This window comes from Corvus hawaiiensis, chromosome 28, assembly GCF_020740725.1.
Source record: "Corvus hawaiiensis isolate bCorHaw1 chromosome 28, bCorHaw1.pri.cur, whole genome shotgun sequence".
Lineage (NCBI taxonomy): Eukaryota > Metazoa > Chordata > Aves > Passeriformes > Corvidae > Corvus > Corvus hawaiiensis.
In genome coordinates, this window is record NC_063240.1 from 2,622,142 (window position 1) to 2,637,946 (window position 15,805).

At 54.6% G+C, this 15,805-nt stretch overlaps 1 protein-coding gene across 6 annotated transcripts; it reads left to right on the forward strand.

Annotated features, from left to right (window-relative positions):
* Nucleotides 1-246: 246 nt before the first annotated feature.
* Nucleotides 247-15,746, forward strand: MATK (megakaryocyte-associated tyrosine kinase). Of its 6 annotated transcripts, none has more exons than XM_048287861.1 (14): nucleotides 249-397; nucleotides 538-570; nucleotides 11,230-11,286; nucleotides 11,500-11,613; nucleotides 11,757-11,872; nucleotides 12,218-12,437; nucleotides 13,316-13,409; nucleotides 13,501-13,566; nucleotides 13,720-13,819; nucleotides 13,907-13,991; nucleotides 14,169-14,242; nucleotides 14,345-14,550; nucleotides 14,872-14,958; nucleotides 15,082-15,746. In XM_048287861.1, the coding sequence occupies exons 3-14, from the start codon at nucleotides 11,278-11,280 to the stop codon at nucleotides 15,294-15,296; spliced, it is 1,386 nt and encodes a 461-aa protein (XP_048143818.1). In that variant the 5' UTR covers nucleotides 249-397; nucleotides 538-570; nucleotides 11,230-11,277; the 3' UTR covers nucleotides 15,297-15,746. The 6 variants fall into 6 exon arrangements, with proteins under 6 accessions (XP_048143823.1, XP_048143817.1, XP_048143818.1 ...); XM_048287864.1 differs by having other exon boundaries at nucleotides 253-397; nucleotides 14,345-14,540; XM_048287860.1 differs by lacking the exon at nucleotides 11,230-11,286 and having other exon boundaries at nucleotides 248-397.
* Nucleotides 15,747-15,805: the final 59 nt, after the last annotated feature.

Below are 15,805 nucleotides of genomic sequence, written 5' to 3' on the forward strand. Positions count from 1 at the left end.
TGGGAGGGTGGGCAGGCCCTGGCCCAGGGTGCCCAGAGCAGCTGGGGCTGCCCCTGGATCCCTGGCAGTGTCCAAGGCCAGGCTGGACATTGGGGCTTGGAGCAGCCTGGGACAGTGGGAGGTGTCCCTGCCCAGGGGTGTGGAATAAGATGAGCTTTAAGATCCCTTCCAACCCCAACCATTCTGGGATTCTGTGATTCTATGGATTTGTCAGAACTGTATTTCCAGCCCCAGGCACTCCCACTTGACTTCTACAAAGCTCATGTTGCTTTTCGGAACACTCACAGTTGTTATTTATAGAAAAGCTTTTAAGGGAAGTCTCAGATGCTGTAACTGTGGGCTCATTCCAGAGAATCTAAAGCTCAGTTGATCGGCTTCTCACATTTTCTTACTTCAGGTAAAGCAAGATTCCAGATTTATTTAAATTGTTTTTAAACATGTTTTTAATTCTTTGCTGCTGATGTTTGCTGTTAAAAACCTGACTGCAATATATTTATTTTTGTGATGGGTTTCCTTTCTCATCTCTTGCATTGACAGATGAACCTGGACTGCAAGATCCCTGTTAGGAAGGTAAGTTGGATGCTTTAGAGACTGTAAGCTGCCAGGAACTCTTTACTGTAGAAGAAGGAATTGTTCCCTGTGAGGGTGGGGAGGCCCTGGCACAGGTTTCCCAGAGCAGCTGTGGCTGCCCCTGGATCCCTGGAAGTGTTTCAGGCCAGGCTGGATGAGGCTTGGAGCAGCCTGGGACAGTGGAAGGTGTCCCTGCCCATGGCAGGGGTGGAATGGGATGGGCTTTAAGGTCCCTCCCAACCCAAATCATTCTGGGATTCAGTGAATCTGTAATGAAATGATGCACAGGTAGACAAGAGTGGTTAATACCGGTTTGCTGAATGTCCCTGACAGTGAGATACTGAAGATTCTCACTGCAATTAACACTTCTAAACTACTGAGAGATCTGGACTACATTTTCTTTTTTATTTTACTTCTATAATTAGTAACACGAGAAATTGTTTTGGTGTTGCTCAGATTTAAGTAAAGGGATTCATCAAAGTGAGAGGAGCATAAGACCATAGAAAATCCTGTGTTGGAATGAACCCACAGGGATCATCAGTGCAGCCCCTGACCCTGCCCAGACACCCCAACAACCCCAGCCTGGGCATCCCTGAGAGCGCTGTCCAAACGCTCCTGCAGCTCTGGCAGCCTCGGGGCCGGGCCCATTCCCTGGGGAGCCTGGGCAGTGCCCAGCAGCCTCGGGGGGAAGAACCTTTCCCTGAGATCCATCCCAGCCTGGGATGGATGGAGGGTCCTGGTTAAGCTGGTTCTCCACACTGACAGTGTGAGGTTGGGGTGTCCCACCAAATGAGAGTCCTACTGTCTATAAATGAAATGCTTCTTGTCCTCAGTGTTTCTGCGTGCCATTGACTCCTCTGTCCCGTTTTTTATTGCCTATGTGGAAAACCACAGAATTTATTGTAGCACATGAAAATTGTACAGTGCATGACTCAAGCCCTCTCCCATCCTGTTTGCTCAGTCGTTCTTGGTTTGATACGCAGCAGGAAAGGTCATTTACATGTAATTACTTTTTTTCATTAACAGTTGCAATTTTCTTGACTGTGCAATGAGAGCATTGACTTTCTTGATCAATACCAAATAAGTAAACATTAAAACCCTACAGTTACTCAAGTTAAATATGATGACAGAGAACCCAGTTTGAGATTAAATTAAAATTGCCGTAGCCAGTCTTGCCTGAAACTTCTGTGGCTTAGGTTGATGAGGAAGGCTTCAGCTTGGACACCAAATTCTTGGTTTCGTATTTTCAAATGAGCTTTAGGTGAGGTTTTGCAATATAAGCTTAATTTCTGTGCATGGTGTAGTGGTGGTGATTACCTTCTAAATAACTTAAAATTCCACCTTCCATAGTGTGTGGGAAGAACTGCAGCTTTCTGTGTATTTATTCCACATAGCTGCCTTCATTTCAGTTGGGTTGTTACCATTTTATCTCCTTCTTCTCCTGGAATGGTTTAAAAATGCTGGCTTTGAGGGGAAAAAACACAATCAGGGGACTTGAAATCTTGAAAGAATACATTTAATGCACACAGTAAAAAGAAGAGAGACAGGTAGAAGAGCAGAGGGTGAAGGAGGTGGAAAAAATTACAAACAAGAGATGCTGCATAGTAATCATATTATGTGTATGAAATAATGCTCATATGATTGCAATTTTTGCCTGTAAAGAAGTCCTGGGTTAGTCTGATATCTTGCATTTTAAATAGTCCATTGCAGGTAGTTTTGTTGTACTATAATTCTCCAAAATCATACACCCCCTGATGAGACAATGGAGCCAGGTGGAGGTTAGTCTCTTTCCCAGGTAACAAATGACAGGACGAGAGGAAACGGCCTCAAGTTGCAGCAGGGAAGGTCTGGGTTGGGTATAGGGGAAAACTTCTTCATGGAAATGGTGGTCAGGCACTGGCACAGGCTGCCCAGGACAGTGGTGGAGTCACCATCCCTGGAAGTGTTCAAACGACGTGAGGATGTGGCACCTAGGGACATGGGTTTGTGGTGAACGTGGAGGTGGTGCTGGGCTGACTGTTGGACTTGATGATCCTGGAGGTCTTTTCCCACCTCAGTGATTCTGTGATTCCATAATCACTACAGAAATTGCACTGTTGTATAAGAGTTGAGTTGCCTCTAGCAACAGTTCCTTTCCTTCTGTTATGTTTCCTTCCCTCCCACTCCTTGCTCTAGAAGAAACTCTTCCCACAGCAAAATATATAGAGAGATATATTAAAGAAAAAAAGAAATAAATCCCACCCACGCTCTGGTATCATGTGTATCCTTTAAACATTTTATCACTTTAGACTTCTGCCCTCTGGCCTGAAGTGCCTGAAGCTGCCAGGTTTTGTTGTGTGGGTTTGGGGTTTTCCCCCACCCTTTGGAGCAGGGATCCTGGGCTCCAGGGGCTGCTGTTTGGGAGCAGCAGTGTACAGAGTGGTGCAGACATACGGAGACACTTCCTTCTCAGTGGTTTTGAACAAAGGTGACCGAGCTGTAATGTGGCTTTGGTGCTGTCATAGTGGTACCTGGAAAAAGAGTGCAATGGAGACAACCAGAGGTGGACACTGGATGTTGGATGTGACACCACCAGACAGGAAGAAAATTGCCATAGGCTTCGGCTTCATGTATTTGCTGAAGTCTGGGAGAGCTGGGGGTGTTTAGCCTGGGGAAGGGAAGGTTCTGGGGAGACCTCAGAGCCCCTTTCAGGGCTTAAAGGGGCTCCAAGAAAGCTGGAGAGGGACTTGGGACAAGGGCCTGAAGGGACAGGACAAGGGGGAATGGCCTCCACTGCCAGAGGGCAGGGCTAGATGGGAAGGAATTCTTGGCTGCACAGGTTGGCCAGAGCAGCTGTGGCTGGCTGTCTTGGTTTGAAAGACAGGTGTCTGCTAAGGAAGGCAGAAGTCTCCCTTGGAATGGCAGATGCAACCCCTTTCCCTCCGAGTTATTATAATTTTTAAAATCAAGGGGGCTTTTAGGCAAAGATGTGGGAAATAGGAATAACAGTTCTTTACTGTTATATATCTCTATGTGTATAACCAGTCGAACAAACAGCAATAACTCTGGCAGTAACAGCGAACAATCACAAACCCAGTGCCAGCCTTCTCGGCTGTCAGGCCCTTTCCCCTCGGGTGCAGTTCCGCTCGCAGCCGGCAGGGGCGCTGGCGGCTCCCGGTGAGCAGGGCAGGTGCGATGGTTCCCCCGCGGCTGCAGGGGGCGCTCCGGAGCGAGCTCGGGGAGCACGCGGCACCGGTGCCCTGGGATCCCGGGAAGGGACGGAACAAAGGCTTCACAAACCCTGGGCAGCCGATCCCGGTGTCCGGCCGGACCCTCGGGAACAGCAGGCTGGAACGGCAGGGACGAGCACAAATCCCGGGTGGCAGACGAGATGTATCCAAACTGCGGTGGGAACCCCCCGGAGGTCTGGGCAGGCAGGGTGAGCAGGGCTACAACGCAGCGAAGGCTCGAAACAACGGCAGGGGCAGGGCGGCCACGGCCCAGCTCCCAGCGGGGCAGGGAAGGTGGGCTTGGGATCCCAGGGTTTCTCTGGCAGAAGGAAAAGCAGCCAGTGAAAAAGCCTCCCTCTCCACCCAAATGCCAGGGACCGACTGACCGCACACCCAGGTGAAACAAAAGAGCAGCCAGATGCACCCCACTGCAATGGCTAGCTCTTTTGTTTTTCTGAAGTACCCAGCAATTTGCCCCCTAGCAACACGTATGGGGAAAATTCCTTTAACAGAAAAAAACAAACCAGGAGAGCTCCTAAAACCCCAACACTGTCCCACCCCTGGAAGTGCTCAAGGCCAGGTTGGACAGGTCTTGGAGCAATGTGGTCTAGTGGAAGGTTTCCCTGCCCATGGCAGGGGGTGGGACTGGATAATCTTTAAGGTCCCTCCCAACCAAAACCATTGTGGAACACTGTGATTCTTCATTTAAAACTCAGTTTCAAATCACTTTTCACATTCCTTCAGGCTTTTTGGAGTATTTTGAATGGCTTTTTAGAACTTCCTGAAGAACATTATTTCTGTGTTGTTTATTGTCAAATGAAGCTGTTTCTTCTTTAAGTACATTTCTGGGGGGTGTAAAGAAGGTTCTGTTTAAATATTCTGGGATAAAGGTCATAAGCCATACAGAAATATATATTTGGAGAGGGATGTATTTCAAAGCTTTCATAGATGTTGACATAGATGCATTGTTTTATAGAATCAGAATCCCAGAATGGTTTGGGCTGGAAGGGACCTTAAAGCTCATCCAGTTCCACTCCCTGGACAGGAACACCTTCCACTATCCCAGAGTGCTCCAAGCCCCATCCAACCTGGCCTTGGACACTTCCAGGGATGGGGCAGCCACAGCTGCTGTGGGCACCCTGTGCCAGGGCCTCACCACCCTCATAACCAAAAATATTTCTTCCTCATATCCCGTTAAAACCCACCCTCCTTCAGTTTAAAGCCTTTCCCCCTTGTCCCATCGCTACATGACCGCTGTATGAACTAACCCAGTGCAGCATGTTCTGAGCTCTGCTGGAGCTGGTGCTGTCCCCCTGTACACTCAGTGCTACCATAACCTCGTGCCTTGATTGGGATCTTCATTTTGCCATCCAGTTATCATCCCCTGTTATTGGTAAATCAGAAAGATTGGGAAGTGTTGAAATATCATGAGTATTTTCTACCCTGACCTTAGTCAGATCAAAAGAGGATGAAAAAGTACATCTGCTGCAAAAAGCTTTCCTCATTAGAAATTAGGAAGTACAGCCATTGGATACTGCCAAGTGCTGCTAGTAATGGGAGCCAAGTTATGATACTAAGTACTAAAGATTTTAACTGATGGAGCAGTCCCCGTTCAGGGCAAGTGACACAGATGCCTGAAAAAACCAAGAATCAGATGTGGGACGAGCCTCCGAGTGCTGCACATCCCCCCCAGACAGATGCAACACACCAGCATGGACACTGCAGCCAAGGCCTGAGGTGTCCCTATGAAAGAGCTGCCCTGACATCGGGGCTGGGTGTCACCAACTCACATGTTCAGCTGCAGCTGAGCATCTTCCACTTGTCCCTTGAGCATGCTCAGGCTCTGCTTTCTTGCTGGGGCAGAGATTTGGGCACTGTTATTTGCTCTGCACAAGTTTAGGGAAAATACCTCTTCTGTCAACACTGTTCTGTGGGGCTGCTGGGGACAGAGGGGAATCACTCCTGGAGGCATCAGTCGGGCTCCTGGTGATGCAGAGAGAAAGATGCAGGTGCACAGGAGCACCTGAACCAGTGCTGGGCACAGCCACTCACAGAAGGGTGAGCTTAAGGCATCACCTAAAGCTTGTTCAGAGTGAAAGACCCTTTCAAATGATCCTCTCTTCAAATGAAACAACAATTACCTGCACAGCTGCCTCCAATTCTGTGGCCCCCAATACCAAAAGGAGGTGGAGCTGCTGGAGCCACTCCAGAGGAGGCTATGGAGCTGCTCCCAGGGCTGTAGCCCCTCTGCTCTGGAGCCAGGCTGGGAGAGCTGGGGGTGCTCACCTGGAGAGGAGAAGGCTCCAGGGAGAGCTCCGAGCCCCTTGCAGGGCCTAAAGGGGCTCCAGGAGAGCTGCAGAGGGACTGGGGACAAGGCATGGAGGGCCAGGACCCAGGGAATGGCTTCCCAGTGCCAGAGGGCAGGGCTGGATGGGATCTTGGGCAGGAATTGTTCCCTGGGAGGGTGGGCAGGCCCTGGCCCAGGGTGCCCAGAGCAGCTGGGGCTGCCCCTGGATCCCTGGCAGTGGCCAAGGCCAGGCTGGACATTGGGGCTTGGAGCAGCCTGGGACAGTGGGAGGTGTCCCTGCCCATGGCAGGTGTTTAGGAAGGAATGATATTCAAGGTCTCTTCCAACCTCATCCATTCTGGGATTCTGTGATTCTATATTTCTGGGTAGAAATATAAGTCTGCTGTGATAAAGCAAAAATTTATAAATAATATGATAAAATGATGTTTTATCATCATTTAGCATGTTTTAACTCAGTGATGTTCCCTTTAAATGCTGGAGATTGGATGTCAAAGACATGTCTGCTCTTATGACTTATTGCCAGTTCTGGTTCCCTTTTAGAAGGTTTGAAATGCAGGGTATTTTCTCAGGCTGGAAGGTACATTTCTGGTGAATCCAATGGTATTGTCCAAGTGGACTGAAAGGGGTTGAGTTGGCAAAAGAGAGCCTGTGGGTTTGGGATTGCTAATGCCCAGATCTTGCAGAGATGACAGGAGCTGGTTTTTCTGTACAAAATGTGTGCTGTTCCTGATGAATATTGTTGCCCATCTCTCCACCTCCAAACTCTGCTCCTTTGGATAACTTTCATTTTGCCAGGAATGGCTCCATAGGATGTTGGGCCTTGCTCTCCCTGGCCCAAATGCAGGACACCAGGAGGAGGACTGGCAAGTAGGCAAAGCCTCAGCCTAGAATGTGAGACAAACATTCCCATACTATTGCCCATAGTGACTTGGGAAGGGCTGCACAGTCCCGATGTTTCGGCTCTGTAGCTTCTGGAGGGACCCGGGCACGCGGTGGTTCAGCTGTACCCACCGAGCTGGGCATTGTCTTTGCTGCTCTGGAGAAGGGAGCAGGCAGTGCTGAGGTTCCGTGTGTTAAAGGCTCAGGCTCTGGCTGGGTGGCAGGTACCAGCGTGTAAAGGGGACACTGGCTCAGGCAGAAGCAAGTGGGAACCTCTGCTGGCTGTGCAGCAGGACAGGGAAAGCCCATCCATTACATCTGAGGGGTGGTTCCCTGTGTGTAACGCCGGAGTTCTTCGGCCCATGGTCACGTCTGTAACAACGGCCGGATGTGGCAAAACCCAAAAGTACAAAACATTTCTGTTTGTCACAGAGAGCCTTGTGCAGATCCTGGGAGTGCAGCGTAGGGCTGTAAGGATGAACTTGTGTGTTTTTCTCCAGCCTGAACAGACCAGGTTTCTAAGGATCCATCCCTACAAATACAGGGAATAATGCAAGGAGTGCTCCTGGGGAAACCCGCCCCAAGAATCCTATGAACAGTCTGGCTTGAATGGCTTGGGGAAGTTGTTTGTGGAGGTTGTTTCAGGAGCAGGACCTGAAAGTACCAGCTAGTTTGGACTAGTTTTCTTCTACGCTGCCTTTGCCCTTGAATTGCCAGTGTTTTCTGAAGGCTTAAACGTTATTTTATTAATTTTTTTTTTAAAGTACACCCAAAAAGATCCCAAGACCCCTGAATGAAGTCTGGTGTTTGCCTACAACTGCATTTTCTTCTTTTTCACCATTTTGCTCAGAATATTGGAAGTGCTGAACATGAGTGCAGAACTGGTGTCTGGTTTTCTGGCTGGGATGGTGAACTGCGGAGGGGGTTATTCCCTCCCGACTCGTTGCGGATGCTGCAGGATACAGATAAGCTGGTTCTGTTTGACAGTGGTGCTCAGTTAAAGGTTTCTCTGCCATTGCCTGTCCCAACCCACGATGCCTCTGGGTTGTCACCCCCAGTGGAACAGGGAGGGGTGGCCATGCTCCCAGATCAACCTGCCCTGAGGCTCAAAGAGTTGATGCTGAGACAGGATTACACTGGGAGATCCCTGGTCCCATCTCTTCCTCTCCTGAGACTCAGCCTCCCTGGAGAGCTGTTGCCACCACAGGCACCCACTCCATGGTCACTGCTCTGGCCAGGCCAGCAGTGGTGACAGCACTGTCCCTGTTTGCAGGGGGATACTGATTCCCCCACAGTGCCACAGGGAACAGGATCTGGTGAGCTCCAGTTCCCTTCTAGCAGGGGTGTGTAACTGTGCCCTCAAAGGGCAGAAGTTGCTCTAAGTGTTGTCAAATAATGAGTCATTTCTGATGGAGGTTGGAGGGCGCAGGCGGTGCTGCCACAGGGACCGCCCGGACGCTGCATCACAGCCTCACCAGCAGAGAAATCAGGAAATTGGGCCCCGGCTCTGGCTGGGAACTACCCTTGAACGTAGAGCTTGGCTCTGTGTAGGAAAGAGACTCTCCAGGAGTTCAGGAATCCATGTCCAGGCTCAGCTGTGAGCTTCCCCTGACATCGCTGCCCCCAGCCCCACATGGCCACCACTGAGAGGTAAGAGGGAGTCTGAGAGGTGCCGCGGGCAGGTGAGGTGTCCTCCTGTCCACTCTGGCAGCAGGGAGGGGCGGGCGCGGTGGGCAGTGGGGGAAAGCCCAGGTGTCACCCGTTTCCCAGCAGAGGAGCTGTAGCTGCCCTTTGTCCGAGTGGCAGCCGGTGCAGCCGGGGGTCTGTGTTCCGGAGGGGAGGGCACAGTGTGTCGGCTCCACCGCAGCCAGAGGTGCAGCCCCCGCAGGCGGTGTCCCCTCCTGTCACGGTGCTGTCAGGTCTGGCACCTCCTCGGCTGGGGTAACTCTGTGCACTGGGAATAAGCCTGAGCTTTCCAGTCCAGGGTCGGGACAGCTCTACCAGCCCCCACCATGTTTCTGTGCTTCTCAACCTCATTGCAATTACTCAGGTTTACCAATCCATAAAAGTACAGAACAGCCCCAAAACAAAGAAGGGGGCAAATATCTCCTCTCAGGCTTTCTGCCTGCACACTCTGCTTGTGGGAACATTCATTCCAGTGATGGGAACCTCACGGATCAAACACCTCCAGGAACGAAGAGCTGCTTTAGGACAAGGCATGTGAGTGTCAGCAGGAGGGAGGTGATTCACAGCCGTCCCTGCTGGTGCCTGGGCGAGGCACTGGCTGGTGTCCAGGCTCTGCCAGCAGCAGGTGTTCATGTGGGGGTGCGTGTCCAGCACCCCAAGCCCCAGGGCTAGCTGGGCAGAGGAGAAGCTCTTCCCACTGGTACTCGAGTGGAGGATCTGTGCCTTCCCTGTCCACCTGCTGTCTGCACACGGGGGCACGACTGACCAAACAGTTGCTGCTTTTCACCCAAAATTTCTGTCCTGGAGCAGCAGAAAATGAGGGACAGTTGTCGGAGCTGCCATCAGCCCCCCTGGCTCAGCCAGCACATCCCTCCTCGGACCAGGATGTACCACGGCAGGGGTATGGAGTGGGCCCTGTTCTGAAGCTCTGTGTCCATGAGGTCCTCACCATCCTGGAAATGATCTGAGCTGCACCCAGTCACGTCAGCCTTTGGCTGTGCCTGCTGGGGAACAGGCACACAGTGACTTCCTTTGCATCCCCAACTTCACCAAGACAGTCTGCGTGCCATGGCTGGGCTGCGGGGCGAGGGGATGGCAGTGCTGGCTAACGATGGCTTTGTAGAGACAAAACTGCTGCTGCCTTCTGATGCTAACCTTGTAGCAGCTGCAATTGTCCCTGTTTTGTTGTCGTGGATAGGGACTGGCATAATCAGATAATCCTTGGATCTGCACTGCCACAGAGATGAGTTTACCACCAGTGATGCAGAGGAGTGATTGTGACTCACCCTCCAAAGGAGGAATGGAGCAAAGTCATCTCTGCTCCAAGGAGCTCATCCCACAGCGTGGGCAGCAGGGCAGGGGGAGATTCTGCCCCTCTGCTCTGCTCTGATTAGACCCCACCTGCACAGCTGCCTCCAGCTCTGAGACCTCCAATATCAGGAGCACGTGGAGCTGCTGGAGTGAGTCCAGAGGAGACCACAGAGATGCTCTGAGGGCTGGAGCCCCTCTGCTCTGGGGGTGCTGACCTGGAGAGGAGAAGGCTCCAGGGAGAGCTCCGAGCCCCTTGCAGGGCCTAAAGGGGCTCCAGGAGAGCTGCAGAGGGACTGGGGCCAAGGCATGGAGGGCCAGGACCCAGGGAATGGCTTCCCAGTGCCAGAGGGCAGGGCTGGATGGGATCTTGGGCAGGAATTGTTCCCTGGGAGGGTGGGCAGGCCCTGGCCCAGGGTGCCCAGAGCAGCTGGGGCTGCCCCTGGATCCCTGGCAGTGGCCAAGGCCAGGCTGGACATTGGGGCTTGGAGCAGCCTGGAATAGTGGAAGGTGTCCCTGCCCACAGCACGGGGTGGGAATGAGATGAGATTTAAGGTCCCTCCCAAACCAAACCATTCCCTGATTCTATGATCCTCCCAAGGAGGTGACAGTGGGGATGAAGGACTCCAGGAGGAAAAGACCCTTTTTAAAAAGAATTTTAAATTGCAGCGTTGTCATATGCATCACAGCATGACCAGTTGATGTCAAGGGCAGCACAGGGACATTGTGCAATCATCCCACAGCCAGTGCATGTGACAGTCCCACCTCAGCCCAGCCTTGCCTGTCAGTGTCCCTGCTGCCAGGCAGCCCCCGCATCAGCCCTGCTGCGTCCCACATCATCAGGGCCATGGCTGGTGCCTCTTGTGGCCCTGGTGACTCGGAGCTCCTGAAAGAGGAGGTGAAAAAGCAAGTTCCTGGTAAAACCACATTACTCCCCCACAGCTGTGGTGCTGGGTTCCTGCTGGCACAGCAGAGCTGGTGGGAGCTGGGGCCCCTCTTTGGTGGCAGAGGCAGAGAGCAGGAGTGCTGGGTCCTGCTCCCATCTGTGTGTGGGACAGGAGTGTCCCCAGGACACAGCTGGCACAGGCAGGGTTCACAGCCTGCTCTAAGCCTTTTCCTCCATCCTGTGTGCGAGGCTGCATGAGGGGCAGGAGCTGTGCTGGCCAGGGGAGCCTGTGGGACAGCAGCAGTGGCCTGGGACAGCAGCCATGACCTGGAACAAGCCAGCTCAGCCCTGTCCCGCCACAGCCCCTTTGGTTTCTTCTGCAGGTGGCAGCAGGAGAGGACAGGGAGTCCCTGATGCGCTGACGGTTGGCCATGTCCGGGGTGAGCGGGGCTGCACAGGGACACCAGCAATTCCAGCTGACACCGGGGTGACGTGTGCCCCCAGGACCGAAGTGGGGTGGAGGAGGGCTCATGCCCAGTGCCCCTGGTCCTCAGCCAGGGTTTCCGATGGTCCTTGGGGCTGGCCCTGGTGCCTGTGGGAAGCAGAGGGGTCCAGCTCTCGCTGTCCCTACTGATGCCACCTTCTCCTTGCAGAAGCACTGGCCCCCCGGGACACAGTGTGTCACCAAGCATGACCACACCAAGCCCAAGCCCCGGGAGCTGGCCTTCCGCAAGGGTGACATGGTCACCATCATCGAGGCCGTGGAGGTGAGACCTGTGGGTGCTCAGGTACACACTGCGCTGAGAGGGCACAGCCAGAATGGGACTCTGGTGCCATCAGCTCAGCTGCCAGAGCCAGTCCCTCCCTTCCCCCCCTTCCTTCCCTTGCTCTGAGACCCTCTCGTCCCCAGGGCAAAGGCTGGTACCGCGTCAGGCACAACGAGACGGGGCAGGAGGGGCTGCTGGCAGCCAGCGCACTGCGGGAGCGTGGGGCCATCCGCGCCGACCCCAAACTCAGCCTGATGCCGTGAGTACAGCTGGGGAGACTGGGGGGACCCAGGGGGCCCAGCTGAGCCCCTGGGAGCTGCAACAACAGATGAGTCCAGTGTGTTCCCCCCATCCATGTTTTGGGTGGGCAGCTGGGGACGGAGCATCCCATGTCCATGCCCTGTGATGGAGGGATTTGCTGGGGCCAGTACCTGGCTTTAAAGACCCCTGGTTGCGCCCACCTGCCTTGGATGGACCTGATGGAGAGGGGTTTCATGCAGTGGGGTCTGTGTAGCTTTGGCAGGGGCTCTGCCTTCCCCATCTCGCTGCTGCCCCTGGGGGAAGCAGCCTGGCTCAGCCCCCTCTCCAATGCCCCTCTCCTCAGCTGGTTCCACGGGAAGATCTCAGGGTTGGAGGCAGTGCAGGAGCTGCAGCCCCCTGAGGATGGGCTGTTCCTGGTGCGTGAGTCTGTCCGGCACCCCGGTGATTACGTGCTGTGCGTGAGCTTCGGCAAGGAGGTGATCCACTACCGCGTGGTGCACGAGGAGAACACGCTCAGCATCGACAGCCAGCAGTACTTCTCCAACCTCATTGACATGATTGAGGTGAGATCCCTGGGCAGAAGAGTCCCAGGGCAGTGCCAGAGAAGGGCAAGGACCTCATGGGCTCGCACAGAGCAGTGGCAGGTCCTGTTGTCCTTGTCCTGCTCTGTGTGGTTTCCATTGGTGTTTGTTACCTGGTGTAATTCTCTATCTCCATCAAAGGCTCGTGATTCCCACTCTGTTTGGAGTGCAATGGGCAGATCTGGGATATCCCAAGGATGTCTCTGCAGCCAGTCCCCGGCCAAGGGCCACATCCCTATCCCTGCTTATTCAGTGCTTCACACAGCAGGAAGACCCTGGTGGCCTCTGCCTCCCCTGGACTTTGAGGCATTTTACTGTGTCTCCCTCCACTCAAAGCCCCCTCTCACCTGCTGACCCCACAGAGCTCCCAGGCTGTTGCGTGAGCTCTCGCCCTTCCAGTGAGTTTTTCCTGGTGGTCCATCCTCACCCTGTCTCCTCTCCAGGGAGTTGCACTCTCATGTTTTCCTTTTAGACACAACTACTTTTGGGTGGCTGCTTTCCCTTCTCAGCTGCCCCAGCCCCACTTTAAAGCTCCGAAGGTTGTCCTGTCCCATCCCATCCTGTCCCATCTTGTCCCATCCTGTCTGGCTGCTTCTGCTCCCATCACCTCTGCAAACTGCCCTCAGCTGCTGCAGCACCTGCCGTGGTTCAACCCCACCAGTAGCATCCTGTATCCCCTGTGGTCCATCCTGGTGTTCCTCTGGCTGTGCCCCGAGGAGAGCAAGGCAGAGAGACATGGGCTGCCCTCGAGGGTGGCGATGGTGGGGTCTTGTGGAGCATCCCAAAGCTGTTCCCTGGACTCACACCCCAAACCTGAGGGTAAGAGGTGGCATCACCTCCATCTGTTCATCCCTTGGCAGCATTACATGAAGGAGCAGGGAGCCATCTGCACCAAGCTGGTGAAGCCCAAACCAAAATCTGGGATGAAGTCAGCTGAGGAAGAGTTGGCCAAAGGTAGGGGTGGTGCGAGGGGGCTGTGGTCTGCGTTTTAGGGACAAGGCCCCACTGGTGGCCCCTGCTAACCTGCCCTTGTGCCCATGCCCAGCTGGCTGGCTGCTGAACCTGAAGCACCTCACGCTGGGAGACCGCATTGGGCAAGGCGAGTTCGGAGGTAGGTGAGAGGATGGGGCTGGAGGCTCCCCAGCTGCAGCTTCCCCAGATGGCACCCTCTGATCCCTCTCCCCACCTCTTGGCATGGGGGGCTCAGCCTGGGGTCCAGGAGACCAGGTGTGGGGCTCAGCCTGACTCTCCCGTGCTCTCCCAGATGTCCTGCAGGGCGAGTACATGGGGCAGAGGGTGGCTGTGAAGAACATCAAGTGCGATGTGACTGCCCAGGCCTTCCTCGCTGAAACAGCTGCCATGACGTGAGTGCCCCGTGGAGGTGTGGCCCAACCCGGCCTGTGGCCCAGGACGAGCAGGCACCTCCTTGACTTGGATCCCCTCCATTCCAGGAAGGTCCGGCACAAAAACCTTGTGTGTTTGCTGGGAGTGATCCTGCACAATGGCCTCTACATTGTCATGGAGTTCATGAGCAAGGTGAGAGCACCTGGCTGCTCCTCAGCCAGTGGGACCCATCACCACTTGGATTTGGGGACAATATCCCTGTCTAGGGGCTGAGTCATAAAGACGCTGGGCACTGCAGCACCTGCAGAAGGCAAAGTCTTCTGCAGCCCCATCCTGTCGGTCCTGACTCCTTTTATCCTCCTCTGTCAGGGCAACCTGGTGAACTTCCTGCGCACGCGGGGCCGGGCGCTCGTTCCGACCCAGCAGCTCCTCCTGTTCGCCCTGTAAGTCTATCTCTCTCCTCTGGGCTGGAATCCAGGGCTCTGCATCCCCCTGTGCTGCCCCAGGGGACACATAGTGACACAGCTCTGTCTCGGTTGTGGCAGGGATGTGGCTCAAGGCATGGACTACCTTGAGTCCAAGAAGTTGGTGCACCGGGACCTGGCTGCCCGCAACATCCTCATCTCTGAGGAGAACGTGGCCAAAGTGAGCGACTTCGGCTTGGCCCGGGTCAACCCCAAGGGTGCAGATGCCACATTGCTCCCTGTGAAGTGGACGGCACCAGAGGCCCTGAAACACAATGTGAGCGACGGTGAGAGGGAAGGGGCTGGCCAGGGGGTCCTTCCAAAGCATCTCACCCACCCCCTTGGGTTGCCCCTGCTCGTTCCCACTGACCCATCCCTGCCCCACAGCGGCCTCTGGCACAGTCAGCCCTGCATCTCCCAAAATTCTGTCTCTGTCCTGAGCAGGCATGCAGTGGGAATTGGGGCAGGATGATGGGACTGTGGGATGTTCACACCCTGGGGAGCTGAGGGGGGCAGGGGGCAGTCACTGTCTGTCTTGCCCTCGGGAGGCAATGGGGACCCAGCGCAGCCTCAGCTGGCTTCAGCCTCCCCTTCTCCTGCCGCCACAGAAATTCTCCTCCAAGTCGGATGTGTGGAGCTATGGGATCCTCCTGTGGGAAATCTTTTCCTTTGGACGGGCACCCTACCCCAAGCTGGTGAGCACTGTGCCAGGGAACACCACAGGTTACATCCCACTGGCACTGATGGGACAGGGACATCCCACTGCTCCCTGACCAGAGCAGGGAGGGGGATCCCAGCTGGCTTCTCCATCCTGGCAGGCCCTGAAGGAGGTTACGGAGCTGCTGGAGCAGGGGTACCGCATGGATCCCCCCGAGGGCTGCCCACCCACCATCTATGCCCTGATGAAGAGCTGCTGGGAGTTGGAGCCAGGCAAACGCCCATCCTTCAAGAAACTCACAGAGAAGCTGCAGAAGGAGCTGAAGCACCTGAGGGACATTTGACCTCCATCCTGCTACCAGGACCCAGGACCTGAAGCCCCTGGACCCTCCAGGGTTGGGAGTGGCAGGGCAATAGGGGCCAGGAACAGGATGGCCTGTGGTGCTGCTCTCTCACCCTGTGGAGATGGGGCAGCAGCCTCCCTCCATCCCAGCATGGTCCTTCTACCCACCACACAGCCCAGAGAAGGTTGCCATGGGATCGATCTCCCCTGGCCCACCAGAGTGGGGAGTGCAGACCCCGAGGGAGCCGTGCCCACACCCCGTGTGCTCAGCCCCAGGAGCAGATGCTGCATGTGGGGTCCCTTCAAGCTGCAACACCCAGTGATGGGAGACAGGACTGGACTTCTCCACTCACTGGAGGATGAGACCCCACCCTGGCTCAGCCCTGCTCCAGCACCCAGCCCCACACGGGGATGCTGGCACAGCCAGCTAAACCACATGAATTTGGGCTTTTTGATTAAACCAAAGAAATTAGTTCAACAGCATCTTTAAGCCTCTGGGGTGAAATTAGGCCTATCCCTCACTTGGGGCCAGACAAAGCCCA